The 16,233-nt window shown below is 47.8% G+C and overlaps 1 protein-coding gene, 1 long non-coding RNA gene and 1 other non-coding gene across 12 annotated transcripts in view; 2 read left to right on the forward strand and 1 right to left on the reverse strand.

The window, feature by feature from the left end:
• Positions 1-12,578, reverse strand: part of CLIC5 (chloride intracellular channel 5) — a 105,298-nt gene extending 92,720 nt beyond the window's left edge. For both annotated transcript variants that reach the window (XR_003968859.1, XM_030315633.1), the window contains exon 1: positions 12,199-12,578. Coding sequence is in view for 1 of the 2 variants with exons in the window: in XM_030315633.1 (XP_030171493.1) it covers positions 12,199-12,261 (63 nt within the window). In the remaining variant the exon portion in view is untranslated. The remainder of the gene's footprint in view (positions 1-12,198) is intronic.
• Positions 12,579-12,701: 123 nt separating this feature from the next.
• LOC115514012 overlaps positions 12,702-16,233 on the forward strand; it is a 43,964-nt gene continuing 40,432 nt past the window's right edge. For all 9 annotated transcript variants that reach the window (XR_004343629.1, XR_003968861.2, XR_004343631.1 and 6 more), the window contains exons 1-2: positions 12,702-12,788; positions 14,596-14,745. This is a non-coding gene — a long non-coding RNA (uncharacterized LOC115514012). The remainder of the gene's footprint in view (positions 12,789-14,595; positions 14,746-16,233) is intronic.
• Positions 15,325-15,430, forward strand: LOC115515118. The gene has a single exon (XR_003969178.1). It is a non-coding gene; the product is annotated as a U6 spliceosomal RNA (small nuclear RNA).

Genomic DNA, 16,233 nt, shown 5'->3' on the forward strand with positions numbered 1-16,233 from the left:
CTCCTTCCAGAATCTGCGCTGGCCATGGGCCCGTTGAGGGGAGAGGTAGATGGCATCGTCTCCCTTCTCTGCCTCAGATCAGCAGGGACTCTCATGTCCCACCCCTGAGTTGTATCCTAAGTCCTTCGTTGCCCGTGCTACAAAACTTGCTTAGTGCCTTCTTGATCCCGGGTCCCCTTGCTTGGAGCTCCCATAGCCTTGTACTTGCCCTGGGATCACAACCCCCCTGCATGTCCGGTGTGCCCTGCCCCCTCCATTCCCAGGCTGTGAGTTCTGCCAGGGCTCAAGTGCGCCTGCCTTGTGCAGCTCATTCCCTATCAGAGCCATGGCCTGGCGGCTGGCAGACCTTGATAAAGAGCTGCCACATGGAAAACGGTATTTCAAGCAACTTTAAATTTTTTTTAATGTTTATTCATTTTTGAGAGACAGAGAGAGATTAGAGTGTGAGCAGAGGGGTGGGGGGGGGGGGGTGCAGAGAGAGAGGGAGACACAGAATCCGAAGCAGGCTCCAGGCTCTGAGCTGTCAGCACACAGCCCAACACGGGGCTTGAACCCACAAACTGTGAGATCATGACCTGAGCCGAAGTCAGATGCTTAGCTGACTAAACCACCCAGATGCCCCTGAAGCAACTTTGACATTAACTTTGTTATTTTTTTTAAGTCTATTTATTGTTGAGAGAGAGAGAGAGAGAGAGAGCACTCATCAGTGATTAAAAATAATTGTGGGGGCGCCTGGGTGGCTCAGTCGGTTAAGCATCTGACTCTTGACTCCAGCTCAAGTCATGATCTCAAGGTTCGTGAGTTCAAGCCCCACATCGAGCTCCGTGCTGAGAGTGTGGAGCCTGCTTAAGATTCTCTCTCTCTCTCTCTCTCTCTCTCTCTCAAAAATAAATAAACTTAAAAAAGTCTTTGGGGGACATGCCTACCATGTCCTAGCTCTGCAGCCTTGGCCAGGGGACGTTGTCTCTCTGAGCTGCAGTCTCTTCATTTGCAAACCGGGAGTCACAATCAGGATTCAGCCAATGCAAGTAAGGTATTCAGAGCATCATACAGCCACGGCTATTATTATTCAGTCTCCAAACTGACCGTCTGGTTTCCACAACTGCAGAGAGACCCAGTGCACCAAAAGAGGACCGGAGAGTGAGGTCTGGTTTTGCTACCTCAAAGTCAAGTCCATTTCCCTTTGTCTCTCCCACGCGTTGGCCCCCTGCCATCCCCCCAATCTCTTTCCTGACATCGTCTATTTCAAGCACCTTATGATCCGGGGATGGGGATGAACAGCTGGGTAAAAAACAAAAACAAAAACAAAACCCAAAAAACCTGCCAATGACTGTTTTTATAGCTGCACAGTCCGTGGAGTGCATTCTAAAAGCATGGGCCAATATTTAAGATGGGGTGACCTGAGAGCAGCTGGAAGGTCCACTGCTCCCTCAGGTTTCTCTCCCGTGTTTGCATGTCCCTGTGCCTTAAATGTCCACCATGAGTTTCACTTCTTTGGGATCAGGATATTCACAGGGGCCCTTGTTATGTTATGGCAATGTTCCCATAATGGACCGTGCATCTGAATCACGGGGTACTAGTGAATTATAGACGTCTGGGGCCCCATCCCCTGAAGACTCTGGCTCCTAACTTTGGGCTAGAATTTGGAAAGTGTCCTAGGTGGTTCTCGTGATCTTACAGGACTGGGAAACCCTGTCCTGGTGGGGACTGCTCAGTTCTGGAATCAGGATCTCCAGGTTTCTCCCTCGGCTTGTGCAGAACAACACAGCACGTAGACCCCGGCAAGCACCTCGTCTGTGACAAAGCTTAAATCTCTTCCTTCCTCAAAGGGGCTATATGTGAGGACAGAATCAGAGAAGAGACTCAAAAAAGCATAAAAAACTATTAAGACACATAAGGAACCATTTTCAGGGAGTATGGGAAAGAAGGTCGGGAAATGGAATGCTGGCTTGTTCTGGGGAGTCTTCAATATGAAGCTGAAGCACCTGAACCTGATCTAGCAGGTAGAGGAGGGGGTGTGATAAAGGGAGTATCTGAGGAAGATTAAGCTAATGGCATTAAACCTGGAGGACAGGAGGGGCGAGAGGCCGCAAGCAGGATGCCCTGACAGGGGTGATGAGGTAATATGGTGGCAAGAAACAAGGAAATAAATCATTTCTATGGTAGATAATGAATTGTGGTTCACCAACCTGTTCCCCCTCTTCCTGGGAACACAGCTAGATGATACTTGAGTTCTGGACTATGGAAAGTGGGTGACAGTGACGTGGCCACTTGCGGTTAGGGACCACGCACACCTTCCAGGGATCCTCCTCCTGCCGTCTCCCCCTGTGCTGGCAAACGTGGAGTCCAGACAGAGGAGCCGGCAGCCCTAGGGGGTGGCAGGACCAGAGTGGAAGGAACCCGAGTAGGGAAAACCATTCACTAAACACTGCGCCGAGCTGTCAGGGCCCATGCTGACCAATAAGATACCTCTCACACTTCAACAGGGGAAAAAACGCTGGCTTGCAAAAGTGATTCGTGTTTCTTACTGGTCCCTCGTAGTATCCTGCCAAACAGGTCAGCTCTCTGGTAGGCTCACTCAGTACCCAAACGAGGAGAGGTCGCGTAGCTTTGCCCACATGGCTCCCCTGTGTCAGAGTCCTGTGGTCAAGCCCTGCCCAGAACTCTCTACCCGCACAGGAAAACTCTGAGGCATTGGTGATAAATCACCACAGGCGTGTGGCTCCTTTGGTTTCTCAGGCAGATTATAAAGACGCTGTGGATCCTAGATTTTACGATAATGACTACAGAATGCCACAGCACCCAAATGTGAACAAACGAACTGCCGCCCACCTGCTGTAGCTCCCAGGCCTCTGTTCGCCGTCAGCACTGGGGAGCAGAGGCGTGTGGTTCAGAAGAGAGGAGCCTTGAGCTGAATCGAGAAAACTGGCTGTGTTGCCATGACAACCTCCCAAATTGGATTTTTAAGAGATAGTAACGGACGCCGAGGTTTTCCCTTCCTCTTCCTTCTAGGTAATGGGCTCCCAGTTGGACTCCATTCACTATAGGGCCTTCCCTCCCTCACCTCGGGAGTCCTCTCTCCAGCCTGATGCTGTCGCTCTCCTCCCTTACCAGAGGATAATGATTAACGAGGGTGGATAACCTCATCTTAAGGACCACAGAGGTTGTTACCCGGGGGTGGAGTGACCGGCACAAGGCCTGTGACACCGTGAAGACCGCCGGAGTTTTAAACACGTCTCCTCAGATGCGACAGGGCCAGGCAGGCCAGCTTCAGATGATTAAGCGCTCCCCTCCCCACCAGCAGGTGGTTCCACAGGCAACGTTCTACGTTGTAAAAAAGCTCCAAATTGCTAGGCCTGCCATCAGCGGTGCCTCAACATCCGACCCTAACTTATGTTTCTGTCGCCTTCTTGCTTCTCTTCACATTCTCTTTGCCACAGCCACACGACACTCAGTTCTTCGGGGACACCCTGCTGTTTCCTGCCTCTGAGCCACGTTCCCATAGTTCCCTTCATCCTTCCTCTCTGCTCCTTCCTCACCTTTGCCGGCTTCTCTGGGGCCTCACTCCTCCCCCTCAGGTGGGCATTTCCTGAGCACAGTCCCTATTTCTTTACTCCTTCACGCTCCTTCCTCCTCCTCTGGGGAACTTAGTCCTTCAGCTGCAGCTCTGAGCAGAAATCCAAACCCACACCCCTCACCCTGGCCTTCCGGTCATTCTGAGTTCAGGCTTTCCAGCCCTCTGTTGGACATCTGCACTTGACTGACCTGCCTTTGCCTCAAACAAAACCCTTCTAGCACTAGAAGATTATTCTCATTAGCAACCACTCCTGTCCTCGCCGCTCTATGGTAGACTCATAGGGTTTCGGGGCTAAAAAGAACTGTAAAACTCAAGCCCAATTAGTTTATCTGCACTCAGTCCATTTACAACATCTTAGACAATCATGAACAAGCCCATCAGTGGTGTCACCATCCCAAATATGGAAACCTGTGTCTCAGGAGGTGAATTTAGCAACCTAAAATGTTATACGGTGAATTTATCTGCTGAGAGGGGGTCAGAACAAATGACTTCTAAGAGGTTTCTCCAAGTCAGAAATTCTACCACTTTATGATCTCGTATCCCATGTTACGGAAGAGGAAATTTGGCCTTAAAGACACTCACATACCTAATATGTGGCCAATCGGATTTGGAGTCCTGGGCTTCTTACTTTTGAGTTCATTCAACTGCCGACCACATCATGCGATACGGCATATGAGCCTTTCCAAGCAGGCACCGAATTAAGGTCCTATCCTGTGTAGAAACTTCTGGTTGCTTCCCACTTACTTATGATGGAGCAAAAAACATTTACCAGCCACTCACAACCCTTTCCACTGTTAGGTTTTTTCTATCTTATTTCCAACCGCATCCCTCCTCATAGGCCATTCTCTTCAGACAATCTTATATACTCCCTGGGCCCTAATATCCTCACCGCATTCTGGTTGCCACTCCATGAATCCTAACCATTCTTCGAAGCACAACTCAGGTCCCACTCCCCCCAAATTATACCTGGAAACATCGTTCAGGACATGCTGGTCCCTATACCTGCACCCGTCATTTCATTTCCTGTCCTTCATGAGGCACTGATGCTTGCTTGAAGTTTTACTCCTCAGCTGCAAGCTCATGGACTCCTAAGACCCTGTCTTCCTTGCTCTCCAGCAGCCCCTCTTGAGTTTCCATAAAGCCTGGCACAGAATAGGCAGCTTCATAAGCATGTTGGGTAACTGGTTGATTGGTTGGTTGGTTGACTGACTGTTTTCAATCCCTTAACTCCAAAAGTTCTTTATCTCACGAATACCTCCTTCATGTCTACCTTTTAAAATTACTGGTCCCTCCCGGGGCGCCTGGATGACTCAGCTGGTTATGCGTCTGACTTTGGCTCAGGCCATGATCTCATGGTTCATGGGTTCGAGCCCCGCTCTGGACTCTGTGCTGACCCCTCAGAGCCTGGATTCTGCTTCGGATTCTGTGTCTCCCTCTCTCTCTGCCCCTACCCCCCCTCTTTCAAAAATAAACAAACTTAAATAAATAAATAAACAAACAAAATTACCGGTCACTCCAATGTCATAACACAATGTTACAGACGATAAAAGCAAGTTATAAAAGAAAGGTCAAATGCATTCCTTTCCTCCCTTTCCCGGTTTATTTGTGCTCAATCCAGGGTGATGCACGCTAGTAAGTGTACTTGCCTCAGTCTCGTCCACCCTGCGAAATGCACGCTTCAAGTAGGGGCTGGACTTCACGTCGCCCTTTGGATGCCACTATTTGTACAGCTCTATTTACCCATGGTCTGGGCTAGTGGCTCTCAGTCTTTGATAAATCCCAGAATCACCCAGGGATAGCTTCATAAGGAGACAGATACCTGGGCCTTACCGAAATCCTCCTAAATAGGGATTTCTGAAGAAAGGGCACGAGCAAGCCGGTGTATGTATAGAAGCTTTGCAGTGCCTTTCGCACACCCCCAAACCGAGCGCCATTGGCCCAGCTATTGTTCACCGTGAGGGCTACAACACACGCAGTTCAAAGAATCTTCCCACGGAAGCAGAGCGAGAGGGTGCTGGTAGAAGTTAAAACTCCATTTCTTCTTCCCAGAAAAGATTCATTTAGTTTCTGACAAGAGGCTCTCTATCTTACTTATCCTGAAAGAATTTCCCATCTCAGAACTAAGCTATTGCTTCACTACATGTATGTGTTTCCAAAGTAGATTCTCCATCAGGGAGCTGGCAGACAGATTTCCCCGGTGGTTGGAGCTGACCCCTCAGAATGTAAGCAGAGTCAGGTCTAGGATGCCCTGGGTAGACAGAGAATCTTTTTATCACTGACCCACATCTTCAGGAAAGCCACGCTTACCCACTTTGCTCCTTCACGATTTCTAGTCCTCCAGCCTTGATGACAAAGACAGATAAGGATGTCTCCTGGGTAATAATTTTTAAAAATACCAGATATTGAGAGTCTATTACGTCGTTTGTATTGTGCAGATAATATACGTAGACACACGTGTATATTTTCTAGAAGAGCAGTTCCATAACTACTCAGAGCTGGAAGGTTGCTGGGGGGGGGGGGGTCCTCCTGAAACCAAAGGTCAGAGACTCTAGAGCCTTCTTTCTCATCTAAGGGTTAAAGGTATAGGCATGTTCCCAGTGAGCCAAAGCCCAGTGACTGGAAAGAGAATGACGCCCCTAAAATAACATCCCCACAAGAGGCCTGTGATGCCCCCATCCCCCCCTCCGCGCACCCCCTCCCCCCCCCAAGGGTTTGATGCATCCTGACCCAGTCCCCAGGGCTAACGTGGGAGTTCCCTTGGATGAAGGAGCAACTGATGGGGAGGAATCGACTTCCACTGAGCTCCAGAAGCCCAACCACTGGTGAGGGATCTGCACACACCCTGTGGCCAGGCCAACCACATAACTTCAGACAGCGGCCTCTGGGGACACAGAGCAGCACTTCACAGAGACAATCAGATCCAGTGACATTTTGTACTCAGCTCCAGCAGCGAGGCAGAAGCAGGTAGGACTGAGTCTGTGGCTTCTCAGATACACCAGGGTAGGAGAGCTCATGGGCTTGGCTTCTCACCAAGGACGCTGTAGCGGAAGAAGCTACATTTTTGCCCCAATTCATGCACCGCTCATTCAATGCTCACACCAACGCTACAAAATATGTACTACCTTCATCAGTACTGCCCTGGTTAAAAAACAAAAACAAAAACAAGAACAACAACAAAAAACAAAACAAACAGAAAAACAACTGTGGCACAGGGAGCCACAACAGCCTGTCCTAGCCGGCATGGCATGGCTGGGAGCCCACGGCCTGACCCCAAAGCCAGCAATTCCTCCAACACACCTCCTGCCGCCACCAACAGGGGCCCAGCACCTGGCAACTCAAAAGGAATCAAGATGAAAAGGTTTTTTTACCTGACTGTCAAAACTGATGGAGTCTTTGCCCCGGGGAGGGGCGGAGCTGGGGGGAAGGGAGGGGAGCCAGGCAACCTAGAAAAACAAGGCAAGGCAAGCGGGCAGGGAGGCAGGAGCTGAATGGACTTCGCTTCTGCAGACCCACAGCCCTCACCCCCACCATCTGCCACGGGGCCTGAGGCATCCGCCAGTTGACCTCTGACCCTAGCACTCCCATGGATGCGTTTCCGGAAAAGATGTACTCATGGACACAGCAGGGCAGGTGAATGTGTGCACTGGATTATTGACCTCAGACCCAAACCTGGAGTAGCGGAAAAGAAAAACAGCTGCTTAATAGGATGAAGGGATGTCAAAACCTAACGATCCCCTGCTCAGGCAAGGTGCCCAAGGTGACCGGGCAGCCAGTGGGCCGCAGGGATCTGAGAGGGAATGTCACAACATGTGATCCTGTCTGTTCTGGAAGTCAGATGACTGTACTATGGGTTACCATGACTTGACTTGTGCTCTGCACCACTGTCAAGAGCCTTCTGGATCACTCAATAAATAAAACAACTAGTCATTTCCATCAGACAATCAGCAGGATGCCGTTTTATTTCCCCCACGCTGAACTGAGGCTTATTTGACTAGACCCCATGCACTGATTGTTCTGGAGTCCTGTGGAGAGGGCTTTATAGTCCGTCAGCATCTGTTAACCGAGCACAGACTGGGTGCGAGCTCTCTATCAACATCACTCCTGATCACGATGCCCTGAGGCTGTTACAAATTCTGGACATTAATCCGCACTTGTGAGGCCACCTATTTCAGAGTGACAAATGCTGCCTGCAGTCAAACTTGCCTCTGATCATGACTCAGTGACTCTGTACCAAAGCTGCACCCTGGACTCGCCTGGGGGTGGGGGTAAAAATAGTGCTTCTGGGTCCCACGCCCCTACAGAGACATCCATGTAATTGACCAGGGAGTAGCCTGGCATAGGGAGTTTTTACAGCTTCCCAAACAATCTGAACACGTAGCCAAAGTTGAGAACCACCAGTCTCTATCGAAATTCACCGCCTGGCACCAAGAGACATTTGTAGCAAATTGGTCTAACCACCTCAGTGGTTTTCTACTTTTGGGGGTCTAAGGATGAGACTAGGTGAGAAGGCATCAATGCAGATGGGAGGAATGTCTTGATCTAACCTACTCAGCACATCCTGTGTTTGTTTTCCCAGAACCACTTTCTGTTTTGCTTTTACTTCCTTGCTCTTTCTTCGTTCTATAAACCACACTCACTGCCACTGTCAATTTAACCTGCTGTCTTCCTTATGATCAAAGTCCAAGCTGTGTGTGATCTCATTTAGTCTTGAAATAGCCCTGCAAGTGAGGAAGCAGCCAAGCTTTTGTTCCTTAAGGCAAATCAGGGGCCTGCAGATCAGGAAAGGTTTTATCTGACATGGAATTCGTATCATTATTTTACTTCTGTGAAACACCCTTTTCATTTACGAAGTGCTTTCACCTATTTGCTCCTGTGGAGTCCTCACAGCAAGTCTGTGGTGAAAGTATTTTCATAACCAGAGTGGCCACACATCCTGATCTACCCCGAACAATTCTTAGTGGCACCTGTTGTCCTAGCCCAATTATTCATAGCACCCCCTTTCACTCTCCAACCAAGTGTCTTTGTCGGAACAATAAATGATATGATCACCTTATTTATGACCATCCTCTTGTTTTTAAAAGAGGCTACTAAGGCTCGTAGAAGTTAAGGAATTTGGAGGCTCCTGGGTGGCTCAGTTGGTTAAGCATCCGACTTTGGCTCAGGTCATAATCTCACGGTTCTTGGGTTCAAGCCCCGCATTGGGCTCTGTGCTGACAGCTCAGAGCCTGGAGCCTGCTTCCAATTCTGTGTCTCACTCTCTCTCTGCCCACCACCCCCCGCTCCCGTCATGCTCTGTCTCTCTCAAGATAAATAAATAAACATAAAAAAAAAAAAAAGAAGTTAAGGAATTTGTTCAGTCATCAGCCAATTAAAACCAAAACAAGACTCGATCTCATGTCCTGTCTCTCCAAACCTCTGTCCCGCCCACGGGGATTATGAAACATTAGATCAGAGCTGATTTACTCAAAGCTTTCTTATTGTTGATGAAGAAATTAAAAGTGTGAGGGAGATAATCTCCTAAAAGTCGCTACTACAATGTTCTCTGCAAGGAGTACACAGCAAGGAGAGCAGACTCCTTGGCTGCATTCTATGACCACATTAGAATGCATTAGTTAAGTATCAATGAATTGTCCTCTTGGATGGCCCTCAAGAGCTTAACTCAGCAAAACCAGGTACAAGGCCTAACATGGGTATTTGGAAAAGAAAGAGAAATTCAGAGTCCAAACTGCTACATAGGAGGACTGGATCTGAATGTGACCAGGCGTGTTCAACCATAAAACAGGTGGAATCATCATTCTCACTTCCCTGGGTTGTTACACAGAAAGCAAACTTCCCTGGGTTGTTACACAGAAAGCAGCTAAGTCTCACAAGGTCCCCGTGAGTCACTTTTTTTCGTTCTCTTCATTTTTCACGCGAGGGAACCAAGGCTCATAAACAGGATGCTGGGGATCCAACAGGATAAGGTATTTGAATGTGCTTCATAAATCCTAAAATGCTACCGTTTATTATTATTATTATCATCATCATTATTATTATTATCAGCAGCAGTAATAGTTAACAGATGATAATCAGTTGATGTGGGCTAGAATCATGTGTCCTTGAAACTCCCTGGGCGACCCAGGTTTTGAATGACGCACCCAGTGGACAGGCCAGGTGGAGAGAAGGTCCCTTCCAGAAAGTTGTTGAAGATGACACATCGGATTCTGGGTGGGGTCCAGCCTGACTGAGAGGCTTCCTAGAAACCAACCGATCCTGCCTTGCTGGAAGGACCTCAGGCACCAGACACCCTCCACAAGAAGGCCTTTCTTCATGAGAATCACAGAGCTAAGAGAAATGTCAATTCTGTAAATTGATTCTGGAACTCAGGACATTGTTTCCCTAAAATGAAACCAACCATCACCTGGACAGGATCTTGATTTCACAATCATTTTTCAGCCTTTGCTGCTCCCTATAAATGATAACTACAAACCAGAATTGCAAAAAAGAAGGGGGAAAAATCAAGAGCTAACCTCTCTGACTTTTTTTTTCTCCCATCAGTCCGGTTTTTGAGCTAATCATGAAGGCCTGCCTGGTTCTCATGGATTGCCTTCCTTTAGGGGCAAAACAAATAACAACACAGGCATTTTAGAATTCTTTTGGGGGCACTGAGGGCTGTGCAGTGAGCTTTTTGTATACGTGGAAAAAACCTTCAAAGCTGCCAACACGAAGTTCCCAAGGTGCAGGCAGAATTGGTCTCCGTGCCTAGTAGTGGGTCAAAGGGCTCCTCTGACTCTAAAGAGTCAATTTGTGTTTCAAATAGCTTTCAGGAACTTGACACTATGAAACTACCTGCTCCCAGGAAATCTGAGAAAGTCCTAGAATAGCTTTCTTCAGGGAGAGCCGCGAGCCTCCTGGCTTTGTTAAAGCTCTCCCTGTTCATTCCCTTCCCTAGGCCACAGGACTGGATGGTGAGGTTCAGGGCGCCTGCTCCTGGCCCTTGGTCCAACAGGGCCCAGCTCTGGAGAGGACTCGACCTCTTTCGCTATCTGGGTCTGCCAAAGGACCTGGTAATCCTGCTCAGAGGGGACCCAGAAACCAAATGAGGGAGAGAGGAGCCACATCTGAGGGGAGACAAACAGGTTCGGCACAGCAAATAACCGGCATAATTTCTATGGATTATTTTGAAAAATAAACCCAAAGAAGGTAACACCTAGCCAAAAAACATTTAACAGACCTTTGTGGTACGCTAGGGCCAACTGGGGAGGACCACTTACCAAGTCGCAACCTGATGGAGGTTTGGGGATTGTTCTGTTCGGTTTTAGGCATCAAAAGATACCAAAGACCAAAGGGTTGCTATCAAGGTTTATGCAGATCTTATCCTTTTTTGGTGAAAATCTCTCATCAGCTTGGAGATAAGGGCAATTTGCTCAAAACATCTTTCCCATCGCAGATATATAGGTCTTTTCAATTCAGCCGGGAGACTCCTAAAAAAGGCACCAAGGAACTCTCCTCTCCTCAGTCACCTGTGCCTTTCCTGGGAAACTTTGCATTTGAAGGCTATTTCCCGCCTCCCCCCCCCCCCCCCGCGGCTCTCACGCCGCCAGCAGACTCCCCTCCCCCCAAGCCTGGCGACTCTCCCCGCACCGCCCAGGAGGCCGCTCTCCGGCCGCCTCAGGTTTCCCGGCTTCAGCGGTGAGCCCGCCACAGCGAGGACTGATCAAATGTTTCTTTCTTACACCGCACCACCCGCGGACCGGGAAACGCCGCCTCCTCCGCCTCCATGCTTTGCCTCCTACAGGTTGCAAATGAAATACAGCCGTGTGGAGGGTAGATTGTTTCTGCCCAGGGAGCGAGGCGACTGAAGTCAGTTTGTGCACTGTGCCCCTCCATCCCAGCCTGCCCCAAGTTGACCGGGGTTTTTTTTGTAGTTGTTGTTGGTTTTCTTTGTTTGTTTGTTTGCCAAACCTTGGCATTTCCTGATACTCCCCTGCAGAACCATGATTATGACAATAATAGTAATGTTGGCCAATGGAGTGTTTGTTTTCTGCTTTGCAGGTCACAAAGCAAGAAACACCTTTGTTTCCTTTGCTTTTTTTTTTTTTTTTTTTTTTTTTTTTTTTTTTTTTAGTAGCTCTCAGCAAAAGAGAGAAAAGACATTTGAAGAAATGTTATTTTTATTTTGCCAAAGATAATTGTCCGGATCGGCAGTGTTTCCTTTTCTTCCCTTCCCTCTCTTAGCCCTCTCTCCCACCCAATTTTAGAGGCACGCTCACGGCTCCAGGCAGGTTCCGGCCACCTCCTTATACCTTGAGATGGCCCTTAAGGACTAGCCAGAATCGCACCGGGCAGGGACCTGTAGCGGCGACCCGCTTGCTCTACAGCGGATCTGACAAACGGCCGGCCAACTCTCCAAGAAGACAGCCACCTGCAAGATTGCACCTGACTCCACAGCAGCCGGGAGCCCCGAAGCGAGGCTCTCTGGCTTGCAGGAAGGCCACCCAAGGGATCGCTGGGGCTGGGCTGTCCTCCCTGGGGAGGGTCCAGCGTCCCAGCTCTGTCCGCGCCCAGGCACGTGAACCCGCGCAGCCAGGAGTCCGACTGCAGGCGCGACAGGTGCGGCGGGCGCAGGGACGCCGACCTACCTTCACGAAGAGTTCGATCTCGGGGTCCCTGTCGTCCCCGTTAGCTGTCGCCGAGTCCGTCATGCCGTCGGCGCCCGGGGCCAGCGTCCCGGGCCGGGGAGGCGCCACCTCTGCGGCGCCTGAGCCAGCGCTCTGCGCTCCTGCTCCTGCTCTGCGGGGCCCTCCTTGAGAGCGACGCTTATTATTATTATTATTATTATTATCGGATCTGTTTCTCAAGCCGGGAACCGCAGTGTCTGACAGATCAAATGTCCCGAGAGATCACATGCAAAGGAGGAGAGGGGAAAGGTGGGTTCAGGGATGGCAGCAGGTCCCCGGAGCAACAAGTGCCGGGCTGCAGGGAGGTGTCACAGGATCCGCTCCAGTCAGCGATCCCCGTGTCGCCGCCAACGCGCCCAAAATAGCCGGAGGCCGCGGGGCGGGGTCAGCCCGGGCGGGGCTGGGCGGGAGGGGCGCCCGGCGAGCGCGGCCTCTGCCCTGGCTCCGGCCCCCGCCCCCTGCCCCGCCGCCCGGGCCCCGCTGGACCGGAGGCAGTCGCGGCCGAGCCGGGCTGGCACCGCCTACGAGGCCCCGGGGACCTTATGGGAAAGGTAAAGGGAGGGAGAGGGAGTCCAAGCGAACGGGAAAAGAGAGGGGAGAAAAGATGGCTTTAAGTCTTATGTGTCATTAACGATGCTTTAGCTCGTCCAGGTTACTCTACTATTGGCGTTACCCACTCGGAAAGCCCCTTCCTGCCTTAGCCGTGCTCAGAGTGGGGAGGAGCTGTGGGGAGCGGGCAAGGAAAGAAAGGACCCCTATGAGGAGCCATCCTAGAGCTGGGCAAATGGGGTAGGACATGGGGTGGGGGTGGGCAGGGCTCACGTCTAAGGTAGAGGGGTGAGCCAACCTGGTCAGGGGCAGCCGGAGCCGAGCACCCGCGTCTGGCTGATCTTCTAGGCTTACTTTTTCTTCCACTTTCTTTTCTTGTCTCTTCTTTTCATTCCTTTCTTTCCTAGTCAAATTCCGTTCTCTGTTTTGTAGTGAAGTATGATGCACATATGGAAAAATGCACGTATCACAAATGTCCAGTTCAGTGAACTGAACTCACCCATGGAACGCCAGATGAAGAATTAAAATACTAACTACACCCCCAGAAGCTCCTTTTGGTCTCTCTTCTCTTCCTTTCCTCCCCCTCCACCCTCTCTTCCACCAGAGTAAACATTATCTTGACGTGTAACAGCACTTGTCTGGAATCTTACAGTAAATACAGTATATATACTCTTGATGTTTGGCATCTTTTGCACACCATTACATTTGTGACATTCATCCATTCTGTTGTGTGTAGTTGTAAATCATTCATTTTCATTGCCACAACTTAACATCCGTATTTTTGATTGATGGACATTTGCATGGTTTCCAGTTAATGACTACCGTAGATACTGCTGCTATGAACATTCTATCAAACATTCTTTGGTGATAACATGGACACTTTTCTGTTGGGTATATCCTTAGGAGTGGAATTTATAAGTTATAGCGTACAAGAATGTTCTTGAATAGACGCTGCCAAAGGGGTTGTACCAATGTACGTTCCCACCTTTCATTTATTTTAAAAATAGGTACAAAATCTTTTGCATCTGAAATCTGGTCAACTTTCATTTGTTTTCTCTGCCTTCTCTCTAGCTAATCCTGTTGGTGCTCTCTCTTGCCTTGCTCACAAATAATGCATTTATTTCACAGCTTTGTAAGAAAACAAAGTAATCCCTTAATAATAAAAATAACTAATAATACTTATTACGTACCAGACAAAAAAAAGCACTGGGGATCTTAACTTGTTTCATCTTTACAGTGAGTGTTATTATCCCAGTGTTCCAAAGGGGGAAACAGGTTTAAAGTATTTAAGTAAATTGCCTCTAGTCATTCAACTAGAAAATGGCAGATTTGAACGCAGAAAGACTGAGCTTCTGCTCCCAACTACTCTACTAACTGCCTCTCTCAAATTTAGTGCATGCTGGGTAAGTCATTCTGAAGAAACAAAGACACTGTCCTGGTCTGAATGGAGATTAAGTTCCATTTCAGGATAATAGTCACATGGAAGGAAGACTAAGGCTGTCACATGAATTGGGCTCCATAAATCAGCATGTAGACAGATTATTCACCACAGTGGGAGTGGGTAGACAGAAAGGCCTCATAAAGCAGAGGGCACTGCGCTGAATCTTCCCGAATGGCCAGGCGTCTGACAGGCAGAGAAGATGGCAGGGTACCCTGACCACCCTTTATGGCAGGCCGTTTCCCCATAAACCCCAAGTACAAATGTTCCTTTTCACTGAAGAAGTCGCCAAGCCCAACTTGCAAGCCCTCACAATACACTACAGCTTAATCAAGGTGAGGTCTAATTGCTCTCCTCCTCCTTGGTTTCAGGCTTACATCACCAAAGCCTTTAGAGAAACAGTCACCTTCACAGCTTGTACATTCTGAGCCAATGACTGCATACCTTCACTGCATGCTGCACAGACTCATCACTTCCTGCTCTGGACTGCAGACAATATTTGCAATAGCGATGTGGCAGAGGTAAATAAAATTATATGTGTGAAATGCCCTTGAGGGTTTTTTTTTTTTCTCTAGATGAAAAATGCTTTACACGTGTGATCATGCTCTTGGCTATGATCTAAACAATGTATGGTATGACCTCCACTTTCCTTACTTCCAACCTAGCAGAGCTGGCTTCCATTTTGTTTTCTCTGAACATCTACTGCTTACTGCTTATTGGAAATGAACCAGTTCCCTTTTAATCTCTAGATAGTACCTTCCATTTGGACATCCCTACAGACAACTGATAGGTTTGATATTCTAAATCTTCATGTTGCCACACACACACACACACACACACACAAGTCCACATTGGTGATGAAGTACTTTTGTGCCTATTTCTAGTTTTTAAGTCCACATTCTGCTTTCATTCAAGATAAAAAAAATCTTTGTTTTGTACCCTTTAATGTCAAATCATAATTGGTTAGAGTCTATTCCAGCTTTGCCCAGAGAAAAACACTTCCTTGATCATACACTACTTCTGATAATCATAGTTTCACACAGTTAGTGCAAGCTTGGGGTAACTATTTACCAGGAAAGCACTTCAAAGACATATTTAATGCTCACTTTGGCTGCACATATACTAAAATTGGAACAGTACAGAGAAAATTAGCATGGCCCCAATGCAAGGCTAACATGTAAATCTGTGTAACATCCATACATTTGTATGATTGTTGAAAGCAAAAATTATCACATGTCTTACGGGGTTTTAAATATATTCAGACTCAAATGATATGGCATAAAGGTGAAGGTAAAGGGATTTATATAGTGGTAAGGTTTCTTCAAGTGGCAAACTATGACCTCTAAGCAGACTGAGAAAAGTTAGGTATGTATGTCATAACCACTCCTAAAGCAACAACTATAAAAGTTATATAAAGAAATGTAGTGAAAAGCCAAGAGGTAAATCAAAATGTAATGGGAAGAAATTTTCAAATAATCTAATAGGCTTGATGGGGGGGACAAAGAGAACAAACATAAAACTTACTGTTAGACGGCACACCTAAATCCAACCACATGAATATTTACACTAAATAAAAATGATCTAAACACATCAATTAAAAGCTGGAGATTGTTGGATTGGATTTGAAAAGATACTCAGCTCTACAATGTTACAGAATCTCACTTCAAGCATAATGATACAGATAATTATAAGGAAAAGGATGGAAAAAAATACCATGCAAACACTAGTCAAAAGAAAGTTAGTGGTTATATTCATATCTGACAAAATAGACCCCAGAACAAGAAAATTATCAGCGATAAAGTTGGATATTACACAATGATGAATGATTCAACCCATCAAGAAGATGTAACAACTCTAAGTGTATACATACCTAATAAAAAACTTTCAAAATACATGAAGGAAAGCTGACAGAACTGAAGGAAGAAACAAATACACGAATATGGTTGGAGACTACAAAATTTTTTCTTAGTAATTGATAGCACAAATAGGCAAAAAAAAAAATCACTAAG

Source organism: Lynx canadensis, chromosome B2 (assembly GCF_007474595.2).
Source record: "Lynx canadensis isolate LIC74 chromosome B2, mLynCan4.pri.v2, whole genome shotgun sequence".
Lineage (NCBI taxonomy): Eukaryota > Metazoa > Chordata > Mammalia > Carnivora > Felidae > Lynx > Lynx canadensis.